Source organism: Bradysia coprophila, chromosome IV (genome assembly GCF_014529535.1).
Source record: "Bradysia coprophila strain Holo2 chromosome IV, BU_Bcop_v1, whole genome shotgun sequence".
NCBI classification, from domain to species: domain Eukaryota; kingdom Metazoa; phylum Arthropoda; class Insecta; order Diptera; family Sciaridae; genus Bradysia; species Bradysia coprophila.
In genome coordinates, this window is record NC_050738.1 from 8,807,445 (window position 1) to 8,821,902 (window position 14,458).

Here is a 14,458-nt window from a genome sequence, read left to right on the forward strand (position 1 = left end):
TCAACATCTACACAGCTTTAACACGAACTTTGGTAAAATTGGTCTTAGCGAATTATAGCAAAAAATGTTATTCGTCGTTGTGTTCGTAATATCACATCTTCTATTGGTATAAAGTCGCATAGTCGTCTGCCATCGACAATGACAATGAATTATTTATTTACTCCAGCTAGCAGTCTCCTATAAAACAAATTCTTCTTATAACGAAATAAAACGTTTTGTGGCCAACATTAGGCGGTGGATGTAAAAGCAGCTGGCTCGATTAATTGCGAAGGTTAAGAAACACGATGGGACACACAATGGAATTTTAGAAATAAGAAAACTGAACCTAATGCTGACTACTTCTTCGTTTAGCTTAAAGGCAGCTCCCTTGTCCTATCATTTATTTTCAGTTAATTACGTTTTGGCTGACTTTCGCTTGGAGATTATGGAGTTTTGATTCATCAAACAAATACAAATATTTTCCGATCTTCGGATCGATAAAGTTTATTCCATTAGATTAATTTACTTCACAAAAGAACAGAAAATGCAAATGGAACACAAAATATAAAATTAATAGAACAAGTCAAAACTTTTCAAAAATGCAACACTTTTACTTCTTTCCTTTCCGACATTGGAAAGATATACATTTATCCATACAGTCAACTGCTAATGCAATTTCTGGACACCAAGTCGATCGACCAAATTTCCTCAAAAATTCGATAGCGTTGCCTCTTAGACGCAAATTTTCACTCATATCATTCGGTTCGTTGGAATGATTTTGCTGTACGATGTGATAGTGAGGATCTTTTCGCATTGCAAGTCGTTCCGCTGGTGAAGCCGATCGCTTTGCACAACGATCACAGCTGCATTTCACATTTCGCTTGGTTGCACTCAAGAGTTCTTCAACTTCCGTAGGCTCGTCGTTCAGATGATCACCAAATCTCGAAATCATAATTTTTTCGTCACTTTTGATAGGTCGCACAGTGGTCAAAACTCTGTAGCCATTCACACTGCAAATAACAGTGTTTGGTGTGCAAGAAAAGGTGGTAAACGAACTTGTCAGGGTGAGTGAACTGTCCAATTGATCGAAATCAGACCAACGACATTCGTTGATCAATAAGCCAATTGATAGATGGTGCCATATCAGATGAGCAAGGAAATTCTGTTGAGCTTCCAAAACAAAGCCCTTTCCAATATCAGACTTCATAAGAGACTCATATGCGAAGGCAATGGCGTCTGTACACAACTCTTTCGGTACGTAGTCTTTGTGACGAAGCACTTTTAAAAACGCTCCATACGTGGAGCGATCATCCTCCATTGACGGCACATTTGTTTGATTTTCGTCGATGCATTGTTCAACAAATGAAATGAAATCGGTTACATTACCGAACATACAAAAGGCTTTAGCGATAGTGCGCACGACGAATTGGAACATCATTGTACGCATTAATGTGCTGGGATCATCTTTCTTCAAATCACCATAGAAGACACCATTTATACATTCGATATTGTGATGGCTGGTTTTTGCACATTCTTTGGAACAGAACATTGTTTCTGCGCAGGTATCACATGGAATGAAATTCGAAGGCTCTGATTTGCCACACACACTACACCCACTCTCATCCGTTCCCGGAACGTACGCATAAAACGGCTCGACAATAATCGTTTTCCCAACATCGATATCCCGCTTTGCCACAACATGAATGTCAAATTCGCTGTTGTATTGCAGGTCCAATACATTTGCCATAAACGGGATCTTTGCATTGCTTTTGAAACTGAGCTGAGGCATTGCGAAATGGGAAACATCCTCGACGCTATTATTCTCATCAATCAATCGCAAACAATCTGCTCTTCGTTGTTCTAATTTCGTTCGAATTAGAGTGGGGCAGTTAGCCGCTTGAGCGAGTTCAATATCAGTCAGACATTTGTTGTACATCTTCATGGAAAAAAAGCACGCTGACCGATTTGCATATGCTTTTGCCATTTGGACGGAATCTTTTTCAGCGTAGCACAAACTACGATTGTAACATTCCATTGCTTGTTCAAATAATTGTTCACCAAACTGCTGATTTCCTTTGAGTCGAAGGCATTCAGTTAAGTCGAAAATTCTCTTTCTTTCCATCGATTTCTTTTCAGGCATTGCAGTCGCGTTGCGGTCTTTCAAATCGCGCAAAATGTTCACGTAAATTCCATTGGATGATCCAGTCTGATCGCTTTCTTTTGCCCATAACATTGTCAACTGTTGAAAGTGATTATGCGAAAATAGTACGAATGAAAAGTAGCAGAAAATTAAAGCTGTTACCATATGCAAAATTGGAAGAAAAGCCTCAAAAGAATAGCTGCGAACGTATTTCTCTTAATTCTTTTTTTACTTTCAAGGCTCTATATCCTCTACTGACGTCTATTCAGTTCACATGCACACGTTTAAATGTGGTTCACATAGATCTAATCAAAGCACTACAGTGCGTTGATCTAATACAAACACATCGCAGAAACATCGAACGATGTGCCTGATGCTATACTTTGTTTGCTTGCAGCCAGAAAACGACTCATTACTGTCTGGCAAGCAAAATGATTTTTTTTTGAGAATTTAGAGAATCAATTCCCAAATATTCGGCTCTGCCTGTAACATCGATTGCACCGAATGTCGCTAAGGTTACCAAAATTAACTATGTACAAGCGACAAATTCTGATGATGTAAGAAGTGGAACGAAAGCGACAGCAAAATATCCAGTCCGATCGAGAAAATAGTTATTTACGTATCTGTTCTGGACGGTATGTTTTAGGGAATTTCGTGAGTTGTAGTCCGAACGAAGGGAGTTGTATGCCTAAGGCGTGTGATCTGTATTAATATAAGAGGAATCTTCACATGGCTAAATTGTTGCCTACATTTGGAAGCAAAATTATTATTATTTTGATGATAATTTTGGACTCACACCTTCTTGGAAAAAGTACGACCATCGTTTGGTTACAATGTGTTAACTTTCAGTAAAAATTTAAATTTTTGTGGTGGTGTAACCTCAGTCCGAGAAAACTCAAAATATGTGTCAATTTTCGTGAAATATTGAGTTTTTTCGTACTTTTTCCAAAACGAATGCGAATCCAAAATTATCATCAGAATAATAATAATTTTGCCCCGAAATGTAGGAAACAATTTAGCCATGTGTAGTTTCCTCTTAATACAGATCTCACGCTCTGAATTTGAATTGAGTTTTAAGAATAATATCGCAAAAACTTCAGGTGATTTTATTAAGAGTAATCTACACATGGCTAAATTTTTGCCTACAAAATTATTATTTTTTTGATGATAATTTTGGACTCGCATCCTTTTTGGAAAAAGTGCGTCCATCGTATTTTCGAAAAAGGATGAGAGTCCAAAATTATCATCAAAATAATAAGAATTTTGCCCCGAAATGTAGGCAACAATTTAGTTATGTGTAGATTCGTCTTAAGAGGGCAGACTAGGTGTGAAGTAGGCTGTAATTGAAAAATTGGTTTTAAAATTAATGTAGACCATTTAATGAAAATCTGTTCCAGCAATTAGATGAGCAATATGTTTATCTATCTCTAAAAAACGAAAAACGATTTACAATAAGCAACAGTTGGAAGAAAACCGATTTCCAAAATATGAACGTCGCTTAAAGTTAGGCTATGCAATATTTTTTTGGAAATCGGTTTTCTTCCAACTGTTGCTTATTGTAAATCGTTTTTCATTTTTTAGAGATAGATAAACATATTGCTCATCTAATTGCTGGAACAGATTTTCATTAAATGGTCTACATTAATTTTAAAACCAATTTTTCAATATATAGCCTACTTCACACCTAGTCTGCCCTCTTAACTTTTGGAACAAGCGGTCTCCAATTTTAATGAGTGATAGCTCGTTAGATTCGTCTTTCAATTCTACAGAAAGAATTTTAGTGAAATTTTGCGTTTTCTCGTAGGTTACACCACCACACACATTTATTATTTTTACTCATAGAAAACACATTTCAACACAAAACTATGGTCGATGGTCCCATTTTTTCCAGAAAGGACGTGGATACGAAGTTATCATCGAAAACATATCATTTTTGCGCACAAATGTAGGCTACAATTTAGCTTTATGTCGATTCGTCAACGAAAATTCGAGGAAGCCTTTCTCTAAGAAGTATAGATAGTGAATGTTGTAATTAATACTGTACCGTACCCGTACCGGACAGCTGAGGATTTTAATAAGGCACTTTGCAGTACAAGCTCGGTTATTATACACCAACATTCTTGCTCAATCATGAAAGTGCTCAAGAAATCAAGACTGTGTGAGTTCCATGAAACTTACAGGAAATGACAATCAAATTTCAACCTAAGTTTTCTTCAGCTGATTCACTCATCCAAACAAAACAGGCTGTGCATGTTTATACCACTACCACACCCAAGCGAGTGCTGCTTAATCCGTATAAACAATCATTACCAGTTTTTTTGTATGAGTGAATCAGCTGAGTGAATTTGACTGCCGTTTCCCTCTTCTTACTGCAATAAATATGAAGAGATTCTACGCTTCCACTCTATAATGTGATCCGACAGACCTTTCATGTGAGGGCAGAAATTAATTTTACATGCTACATGCGTCGAAAACCGTACTTTTCATGTTTTAAGTACTTCTTTCGACGCCCTCAGCATGTAAAATCCATTACATAAGTCGGGATAAAAATGAAAAGTCTCGTTTTCGTGTGTTTATTGACCTCGGCTTCACCTTGGATCAACAAAATTCACTCGAAAACTTTAATTTTCATCTTTTTATCCCTAGTCATGTAAAATACTATTGTTTTCGAGATCCTATGTAAGGAAAAAGACGTTAACTGTGTTATTGAAAAAAAGCGTTTGTGTGTTTGATAAAAATAAGTTTTTCATTTCGATAAATTACAAAAATGCGTTGCACAAATTTTGTATTTTCTATGGTAAGAAACTTGTTGTTGAATTTAGCAGTCGACCATTTTTCCACATTCGGACACTCCGAAATTTGAATTCATTTTAATTGAAATTTTTTTTTTAATAAACATTTTACAAAGAAAAAAAATTATTTAACAGAAAATAAAAAATCTTTTCACTTTTAATGGTGTTTCTACAAAAAATTATCTAGATATATTCTGATGAGCTCTTTGTTGTGCATGTAAACTATGATAATTAATTTGAGTCTGAGTGACCAGAGAAGAGAGTAAAGGTAAAATAAATAAAACAGAAACTATTTTTAAAACAAAAAACTATAAACAGTTAAGTGTCGGATCTGTTAACATAACAATACTTTGTTCCTGTGATATTGCCGACAATTCTTTCAGCCACTCGTCGAGTATAACAGCGCACAGTGCTAAATCACGTTGACGTTCGTTGCTCCCATTGATGCCATTACTGGTCGAATTACTCGACAACGAGCCCATGACCGTAGACGACGATGAATGTGTTGAGTCCAATGATGTTGGTTCTGACGATGGATTAGTTTCTCGCAGAGGAATGCTAATGTGAGAAGCAGCTCCTATTGAATTTGAAAGAGTGATCGAATTTTAAGAAATTGTCTGCTCGAATGGGGAGTACAAATTTTTTAACTTAAAGGCAATTACTAATGTTACTACGCTTATCACATAGCAATGCTTGAATAGATCCTAGCTGTTTTACACATAAAAAAATTATCTGAAAAAAAATGTCTTAACGATGGATTCAGCAATTGGGTAAATCTAAACGCTTAGCCAATAAACCAAATGGAATTAGGATGCGACTTTATTTTCGGTCAAATAAAAATGTCAACAGAAACTTACATTCGGAAAAATATTCGTTGAGATTCGTACAGTTCCATCAATATCATAATGTACTGAAAGTAATTGAGTTGGAGTTAGCTCTATCATAATCATAATTGGAAATTTCGCCGATAAATGTGGACGATAATTAGGGGTGTATTTAGGGAAGTAAAATATTCGAGTTTGGTGGCTCACGGTGGGGTTGAACAAAAGTTAAATAAAGTCGCGACACCACCTCTAATTTTTTTTAATGTTTTTATTGAGGGACTCGAGTACTATAAGGAACCACATTCAGTTTGCGAATCCATCCAGCCGTTTCGGATAGAGGTAAACGGATAGAGGGACTAATTCTAAGCTAATTCGTGTTAAAATGGCTTCCCTCGAAAACCTGACCACGTAGCCACAGCCAGCTAAAGTCGAAATTTCGACATTTTTAAATGGTGATATGTCCAAGATGAAGATAGTTTGAAACTCTTGGAATGGCGATATTGGTAGAGGATTCCATGCTCTATTAAACGCCGAGAATGGATTTTACAAAATTTGTCTGAATTGTACAATATTTGAAAAAGTTTATTTTCACCATCCCCGGCGAAACTTGAACTCCTATATAATACACAGATTGATCATGTCTGGAACAGACAATAATGCCTGATCAGCCTGCAGTCTAAGCTTTACAACGATACCAGCCATACTCGCCATACCCGCCTCACAACAAGTATCTGTTACGACATTTTGTTTGCAGCAAGGTCACTCTACGACGAAATTTTCAATTTATTATCCATCCTCAAGTGCGAAATTTCGACTTTAGCTGGCTGTGGCTACGTGGTCAGGTTGTCGAGGGAAGCCATTTTAACACGAATTAGCTTAGAATTAGTCCCTCTATCCGTTGCGACAACAATCTTTATTTAAATTGACTCGTCGGTGCCATGAGTGCCGGTTCTCCGAAACGGCTGGATGGATTCGCGAACTGAATGTGGTTCCTTATAGTACTCGAGTCCCTCAATAAAAGCATAAAAAAAAAACAGAGGTGGTGTCGCGACTCTATTTAACTTTTGTTCAGCCCCACCGTGGGCTTGGGCGCTTACATTTTTCGGCCTGCAATTATCACCGATATTATTGTTCTTGTATCCGTACTAATGGAGCCTAGCACTTAAACAGAAAATATTAAATTTTAGAAATTGAACAAAAACACTGAAGATGGAACTGCTGATTGACAACAACAACCACACTGCAAAACATAATGAATTCGTATAAAAATATGTTGGAAGTTTTAGTTGTACGGGTACTATACAATAATTCTTCGTTTTCAGCGCGCAACTATTCTCGTCCTTCACGAAATATTAACAAATTATCTTCATCTACATTTTCAGTTGTATCACTGAAGTTTTCTACTGCGTGACCATTATCACCAGTTTCTCCATGAATGACCGACCCACCATTTTCATCGGAATTTCCAGATACATAGCCTAACTGAGCGGCCATACGCATTGCAGCCATTGCAATTTTATTAATAGTTAAAACCCGCTCTCCGGCTAAGAATTGAAAATCATTTCGGGATTTCGCGTAAGTACCATAATAGCTCTCCATTTCATGGCAACCGTCAAAGAAATGCCCTTCCACATTCGGCACAGATATTTCTACATCGGCGATCACCGATTTATTCAAAGTACATAGCATTATTGAAGCCTCGTAACATACAAATATTTCTCAATTTGTCGGGAATCACTTGAAACGAGCTATTCAAATATTGTTCGATCGCAGCAAAAAGTGCTTCTCCTGTAGTGGTACGAATATCTTTGCTTATTGCTTCGGGTATGTTCATATTTCTACTCGATAGTTTGCGATTCGATTATATTTCAATGTTTAATGCGATAGTAATTGTTGAAAAGACTACTTGATTCCTGTCCACTCGAAACATCCATAACGGACAAATGATATCCCACGTCTCGCACGTTTTTCGCGATAATCACAACAAATAAAGTTAAATATTTGTGTGCCTTTTCAACCATCAGCTCACCTCTACACTACATGTAATGTCGAAGTTTGCCAATGGATACATTGAGATGTGTCTAATTGGATTGCATGAAATGGAACCAAGCATCGATCTGATCATAGAAATAGAGGCGGAAATATGTGGGCGCATCAAAACTCGAACACATGTAGTGTAGCAGATCTCCGCACAAAATGCAGGAGAAACTAACACCAAGCCAGTTGAAATTATAGTAAATTGTTACCAGTTAAAAAATTATAACTAATCGCACCCAGTACGTAGTACGAGGCTAAAAAGCAATTATTTCATGTGGTGCATGTGCGTGCAATAATTTAAAATGACTTCTGCACCAAAATAAAAACAAAAATTAAATCGACAAACTCTTGGTTGAAATGGCAACTTGAAAACAGATGAAAATATCAATTTTAAACAACTTCTCAGTTTAACACACCACAGATTCAAATAGCGGTCAAAGACAGAACAGGAAAAGCATCAAGTTTAACATTATCACAGATACAGATCGGATGAACGACGTCAAGATTTCAGTTCCACCAAAAAATCAAATTACAAGCAAATTCATTGGGCCAATTGAGATGGGACATTTCGACCTTTTCGACGCAGAAAGTTACTCTCAGCAAAAAGTTATTCTACGTATGTCTGTAAAATGTGTAGATTATTTTATAAAATTCATTTTATCATAATAATTACGCCGCACTGCACCATATTTTGTCAGCCGCCAAAAACTTGACTGAGGCCGTTTGTAGCAGTGATAAGAAAAAAATGGTTTGACCTGGTCTGTAGCTAGAACTATGTGTTTTACCACATTTGATACCAACAGGGTAAAATCGAAAATGTATTTCCGCCATTTCAAAAAAAATTTTCATGGGCGGCTGTACGTTTCGATGTTTTTGTTGGTATGTTTAGATGAACTTATAAAAATGGATGCATTTTACAGGCACATCGAAGATCAATTTTTGACTTCGATTAATGTTCTACGCCGACTAAAAATAACTTGTCGGGATGCCCCAACTTTATTGCAAATCAAATTTTCTCGGCACAATATTCATGTGATTTCGAGGCTTCACGTCCAATATACAAATTAGATTTCATTTTAATTGATTTAGTAAATTTTTTGTTGTTTTAAGCTTTTAAATTCCAACACCAATTCCATTGAGCATTATCTCTTTAGAAAAGAATATTATCTCAGCACCGTACAGTAATAAAATAAGTCGAAAGAAATGAAAAGTAAGATCACAAGAGTCGAAGGCCGACGATAGATTTATCATGCAGAACGATTTCTATTTAATGATAAGAATTATGATGAAAAGTAAAAATGTTGACGACAGTCAATTATTGAAATTGATTAGGAATAGAAGGGGCGATTACCCCTAAACAAATTAAAACATTTACAAATTCATGCGAAACATTTTCATTTCATGCTAATGATTGCCACCACCGAACAATAAATGTTGATACAAAACAATTTATGAAAAGAACCAAGCATGATATTTACCAGTGAAGAGTTCGAATATTTGCGCTAACCCAGATGTAGCTGAATGAATAAATTGAAAATTAATTTTTTAAGTTTTTAAATCCGACAATAACAAATGGCAGAAAGCGAAAACAAAAAAGAATGAAAAGAAAACAGAGAAAATTCGTTGATGGTAGAGTCGCCTTTCATATCGGTTGTCGCATTATTGTGCCCTTAATAATGTGAAAAAAATCAACAAAGAAAATGGTGCAAATTTACAATACCTGAACTGTTCGGTGCTCGCTTGAACATATTTGATAGTGAACTGGAAAAACTTTTTCGTTTCGTGTCGCCTCGTTTAAACGGATCGTATTGCGAACCCGGTGTCAGTTGAAGCGGAGTCGTGGCCGAAATATTCGTGGTTATTGCATTTTTCCGGGCATTCACTAAACGCTGTTCCCTTTCGATGAGCTCAAAGCGATTGTTGTCGACCAATTCTAGTGATTCTTCACTAACTGGTAGTTCAGCGTCGATTTGCTGCTTTAAGATTTTCAGCAGCTGCAAAAAACAAACATTCAACATCGACACCGTTGAACTACCTGTGAAATGTTTACAAACCTGATGAAATGATGGTGTATCCGAAGTTGTCGGTATATCAGGTCGCAGTAGGATTGAATGTGTAAGCGGAAGTGGATACCAAGCAAGACGAGTAATCAACCCGGTCAAATGTAAATTCACATACAAGCAATTGCTTGTGAAGGTCTGTAATTTTCCCCATATTGAGCTTATGAAAGGACCTGCATCGATCGGTGAAAATTTGTAAATTGTTCGGTCTCAATCAATAGTCAATCCACCCTACCTAAGCTAACCGTCCCCTGTGTAAATAAATCTTCGGAAAAATCAAATTCAATTTCCGGTTCGTGTTTACGACTCGACAACTTCCAACTCTCTGATCTTCGCATCGTCTCACCATAGTTACTACTATCCGCTTCGGCAGTTCGTTCATCCGAGTCATCCTCGGGCCGATATTTAAAACTTTCGTAGCCACTACTTTCACCCAGCGATTGTAAACTATCCAGCTGCTTACTCCTGTCGCTATCTCCGTTCTCATTGCTAAATTCGTTCAAAAAACTCCGTATCAGTTCCATTGTCTTTTCCGTTCGTTTGTTCGTTGCATGATTTTCGAGCTTGTACGTCCTGGACCACTTCTGGCACGATCGTTGACAAATTGATATCTTATGCCGTGCATCGAATAGATATGCATGATAATTGGAATACAGCGACTCGCCGCCGTAATACCCGTAATGGTTCCAATTAGCGCCGATTGTTTTTGTCATGGAACTGTGCTGTTGTGTTTCAATTAGTGCATTCTGGGCGGCATGTTTCATCACTTCCGGCGACAGGTCCAAAAAGAATTCCACCGAATTTGTGTACGCGTCGATACGATTCACTTTGTGCCGGTGACTGATTGGGATATGCTTGCAGGGTATTAGGAATTTTAACAGCAATTCCATCATTATTTCCTCGCTATGTAGTGACAGCAATGTGTCGAACAGCGACAGTGTGACCAAACACAACTGAAAGTGGAAAAGCGAGAAAATGGAAGAGATTTTCATTTGAAAATGTTTTTTTTAAATGTTTACTCGCGTATCCACCGAACTAATCCGTTCCACCAGCACGTCCAACATTCGTTGACCATCAAACTTTTCCGTGTCCAGCAAGAAACGAACAAAAACGCTTAATAGTCCTGGATCCGTGACAGACCGCAGAATCAAATCGAAATAGGCCATCGCGGATATTTGGGAGTCGGCGTTATTCTGCAAATGATTGCCTTTGAAAATCTGTAAAGGGGTGATATCTTGGTGTGTTAGTAAGGGTTTCTCCGTTTGCAGATGTCATTTTCAATTGTGATCACATTACCAACACCAAAAAGGGAAGACATTCAGTGATTCAGTGATACAAGATGATCGATTTGCATGATGGAGAACTGCGTTTCGTGTTGACAAGACAATAAATAATTCGACGTATGGATCGTGAGCTTTGTACATTGTACGATCAGTAGAAAATGAATGGAAGTAGCAGGGATTGAAGATCACATTTCCAACTTTCTAAATTTAAGGAAATGTGAAATTGGCTTGCTGGCTGAATTGACGTGTTGTTAGTATCCAACTAGGTAATAACACAAGTAGTATGCATGAGAATACTCTGAACGACACTGAATGTGAGAACAGAAAAGCGATATGACGTCACAGACCTCACTTTTTGCTTTTATGTGAAGCAAGGTGTGTGCATGTCGTTTAGTCTATAAGTTAGTTTAGAGTGCTTGAGTGTGAATTGTGCAATTTTATTGATAGCAATAACAAAAAAAAAGTGGACCACAACCTGTAGACACAATGACACAATAACAAACGTTTTGTAACATAAAACCCTCACCACAAACCATAGAATTGGCAGACATCACAAAGCAGAAATACCTGTAAAATGGCTGGTCCCAACACACCCACAATAAATCCGGTGTACATAAAGTCCAACAATTGCGTTTTGATCAGTTCGTGTGCCACTTGAACGCATGCATTACAGAATTCCAACAAATTCATAAACTTTGTCAATTCGGGTATGTCAGCCACATCGTCCGTCGTTATGCGATGCCAATCGATGGCCGTGATGTCAATAGCATTCGGCAAGGATGAGTACAGTCCACCGAGTCCCATCACCAGAACCGGACACATTGACGAGTATTGTGCGATGTAAGTGCCAACGTTTTCATTCTTTTGCGATAATGACATGCAGAGTAATAGCGCATCCCGTGCTTGATGTCCTAATGAATAAATAAAAAATAATTTGAATCCATTTTGAATCAGTGAGTCAGAGTGGGTGGATCGTTACCAATGGATCCATCACGGTGAACGTATGGTATCAATAATGAAAAGATGAGGAAACTGAAAGTAAAAATAAAATGGAATTTATGTAGGGGACGGTGGATGTGATGATAAAAGTAGGTATTGCAAAATAATCACTTTGTGCCACCGTGTCCCTGCTGTGACGATGAAAAGAAAAATAAATCCAACAAATGAACGTTTTGCATAAGAACCACGCAGAGTTGATTCAACAATATCACAAGACGTTTCTCAATGTCCGGTGGAAATATTTCATCCTGACTGGATGCCAAAATTTTTAGCAGCGGTCGGAGAAACGGTTCATGCACCAACAGTTGATGTCGAGAATGACTCACTAGCAATTCGTAAAGCTTTAATTGCTCCAATCGAACTGCGTTTGCATATCTGAAAGGGAATTCATTTTTTTCGTGAAAGTTCCAAAACTCTGGAATCTCTTGGCACTACCTTCCAGTTGAACTACTCCACTCGTACAGTTTATCTAGCAAATTTTCGCTTAACAGATATTCCAAACATGGAGCCGGAGGTGGCTGCATACTCGACAATATAACTTTATTGCAGTTTTGTAGTTCGACCAGCAAGAGTGTGACCATATGATCCAGATGAGACACAACACCCAATACGTCATCGCGAGTAGGCGGTTTCATTGGCTAAAATGTGAACGTTAAACAAAGAGTTAGACTTCGTTTTATCAAATTCGCTGCGTAATCTTATCCCCAACGGTACCTCAACTTTTAAGATAATGTCGTAAATCTGTTGCCAGTGCTTACAAAAGCTGTCGTAACACGCCTGTGGATCACAATCATTTGTTCGTATTGGTTGATTACTGGTGCGGCTGAAACTTTGGCGCAGTGGACTTTTTCCCAACCAGCTCATTTCTCATCTAATTTTCAAATTGAACGGGTATCTCAATCACTTAAAACTAAATTTATTTTATCACAAATCGGTATTTGTATCGGGCCGAAATACCAACGACAGAGGTATAAGAATAAAGGTGTCTTTTATCGGGGTTTTTTAAATTAAAATAACTTTGGTTGTGTAAATATTTTTGTGAACGAGCACCACAGTTTTAAAGTTCCATTCCAACCGACGAACACCGAAAATCTCACAATTTTAGCTGATTATTTTTGTTTGCATTTTTATCGCATAACAGAAATGATTTATAGTGTTGTTTTGAGGACATAGCCTACGGACTCGTCATCACAGAACGAATAACAATGTTACGATGCAATGTCTGACGTATGACTACACACATAAAACTCCCATTCAGTTGGCACAGTAAAATGATTTTATGCTTGTAGCTCTTGCTCGAGTGTTCATTTGATTGAAAACTTTTGGTTTTGCATTTAATTATGATAAAAGGAAATGATAAAACTATGTTCCAAAAAACAATGATACGAAAATACAACAAATAATTCACTTTACACGCATAAATTGCTTCCAATTCTCATTTTATGTAGGTGTTATCTACTTTGACACATTTTTTTTGTTGAGTTGAATTTTTGCTTTTTATTTTGATTGCACTTGAATTTTACACACTTTTAGAATTCATTTTTATACTATCGCCAAATTAATCGCTTTCTCGGTTGTTGGACGGGTTTTGTACATTGGATTACGTTTCCTTTGTTTGGCTAATAAATTTACGAAAAATATACTTCTTGCGAAAACTATAAAATTACGTTCTATTTGGAGTTAAGACTTAATTATTGAATATAATTCCAATTGGAATAAAAATATAAAATGACTTTCACGTCAAGGCGAATTATTATTTTCGACATCACTCTGCTATACCCTCTTTTCTCTGTGAGTAACATCGATAATAAAGATTTGTGTATACAGCGCGAAACGGCACCTCTGACATCAATGGAGTTTTATCTCAATTGAATACGAACCTCTATGGTCAAAATTACAGAAAAAACGGCAAAGCGCCGTTCTCCGTTAATATCCAACCCTTTCCCATGATTTTTTCTGTATTTCATTAAGAAAAGAACTGACTACAACCACGGTGAGCTTTAAATTTTTTTAAACCTGCTTCCCGCAGGTCCAAAAAAAAACGAAAAATCGATCTAATTAAAAATTTTCCCATCGAAATATTTTGGGAATAGTCATTTCGTCATCCTGGGAGGCCCCTGAGCACATTCCCATAAAAATATCCCATGTGCACGAGAGGTCGAATAAAAAAATTTTAAAGCTCACCGTGCAACCGCTACTCGATCAATTTTCATAATTGCATAATTATCGTGTAGAATTTAAGGTCCAAAGTCAACACTATTAATTTACTCAATAATTTTTCACTCTGATATGAGAATAGCGTGAATGCAAGGGATTCAAAGCCGTATTTTCTTGCCACTCGGGA

General features: G+C 37.2%; 2 protein-coding genes across 5 annotated transcripts; both read right to left on the reverse strand.

Moving 5' to 3' along the window:
* Window positions 1-455: 455 nt before the first annotated feature.
* On the reverse strand, window positions 456-2,425 carry LOC119066935. The gene is made up of 2 exons (XM_037169648.1): window positions 2,282-2,425; window positions 456-2,218 (listed from the first exon to the last, which is right to left on the reverse strand). The coding sequence occupies exons 1-2, from the start codon at window positions 2,282-2,284 to the stop codon at window positions 590-592; spliced, it is 1,632 nt and encodes a 543-aa protein (XP_037025543.1). The 5' UTR covers window positions 2,285-2,425; the 3' UTR covers window positions 456-589.
* Window positions 2,426-4,844: 2,419 nt separating this feature from the next.
* Window positions 4,845-13,902, reverse strand: LOC119066936 (UPF0518 protein GG24907). 4 transcript variants are annotated; one of them, XM_037169651.1, is made up of 11 exons: window positions 12,829-13,902; window positions 12,550-12,752; window positions 12,226-12,489; window positions 12,095-12,147; window positions 11,683-12,026; window positions 10,852-11,025; window positions 10,068-10,785; window positions 9,827-10,005; window positions 9,493-9,766; window positions 9,251-9,289; window positions 4,845-5,488 (listed from the first exon to the last, which is right to left on the reverse strand). In XM_037169651.1, the coding sequence occupies exons 1-11, from the start codon at window positions 12,976-12,978 to the stop codon at window positions 5,220-5,222; spliced, it is 2,667 nt and encodes an 888-aa protein (XP_037025546.1). In that variant the 5' UTR covers window positions 12,979-13,902; the 3' UTR covers window positions 4,845-5,219. The 4 variants fall into 4 exon arrangements, with proteins under 4 accessions (XP_037025546.1, XP_037025544.1, XP_037025548.1 ...); XM_037169649.1 differs by having other exon boundaries at window positions 10,852-11,049; window positions 12,829-13,861; XM_037169653.1 differs by lacking the exon at window positions 9,251-9,289 and having other exon boundaries at window positions 12,829-13,860.
* Window positions 13,903-14,458: the final 556 nt, after the last annotated feature.

Bases quoted from the DNA above. Each gene is read 5' to 3' on its own strand.
- LOC119066936 (XM_037169649.1), bottom strand. From the start codon at position 12,978: ATGAGCTGGTTGGGAAAAAGTCCACTGCGCCAAAGTTTCAGCCGCACC. The intron at 12,490-12,549 runs GTAGTGCCAAGA...ATTCCCTTTCAG, and splicing joins TGGAGTAGTTCAACTGGAAG to ATATGCAAACGCAGTTCGAT. The intron at 12,148-12,225 runs GTGATTATTTTG...TTTTACTTTCAG, and splicing joins CAGGGACACGGTGGCACAAA to TTTCCTCATCTTTTCATTAT.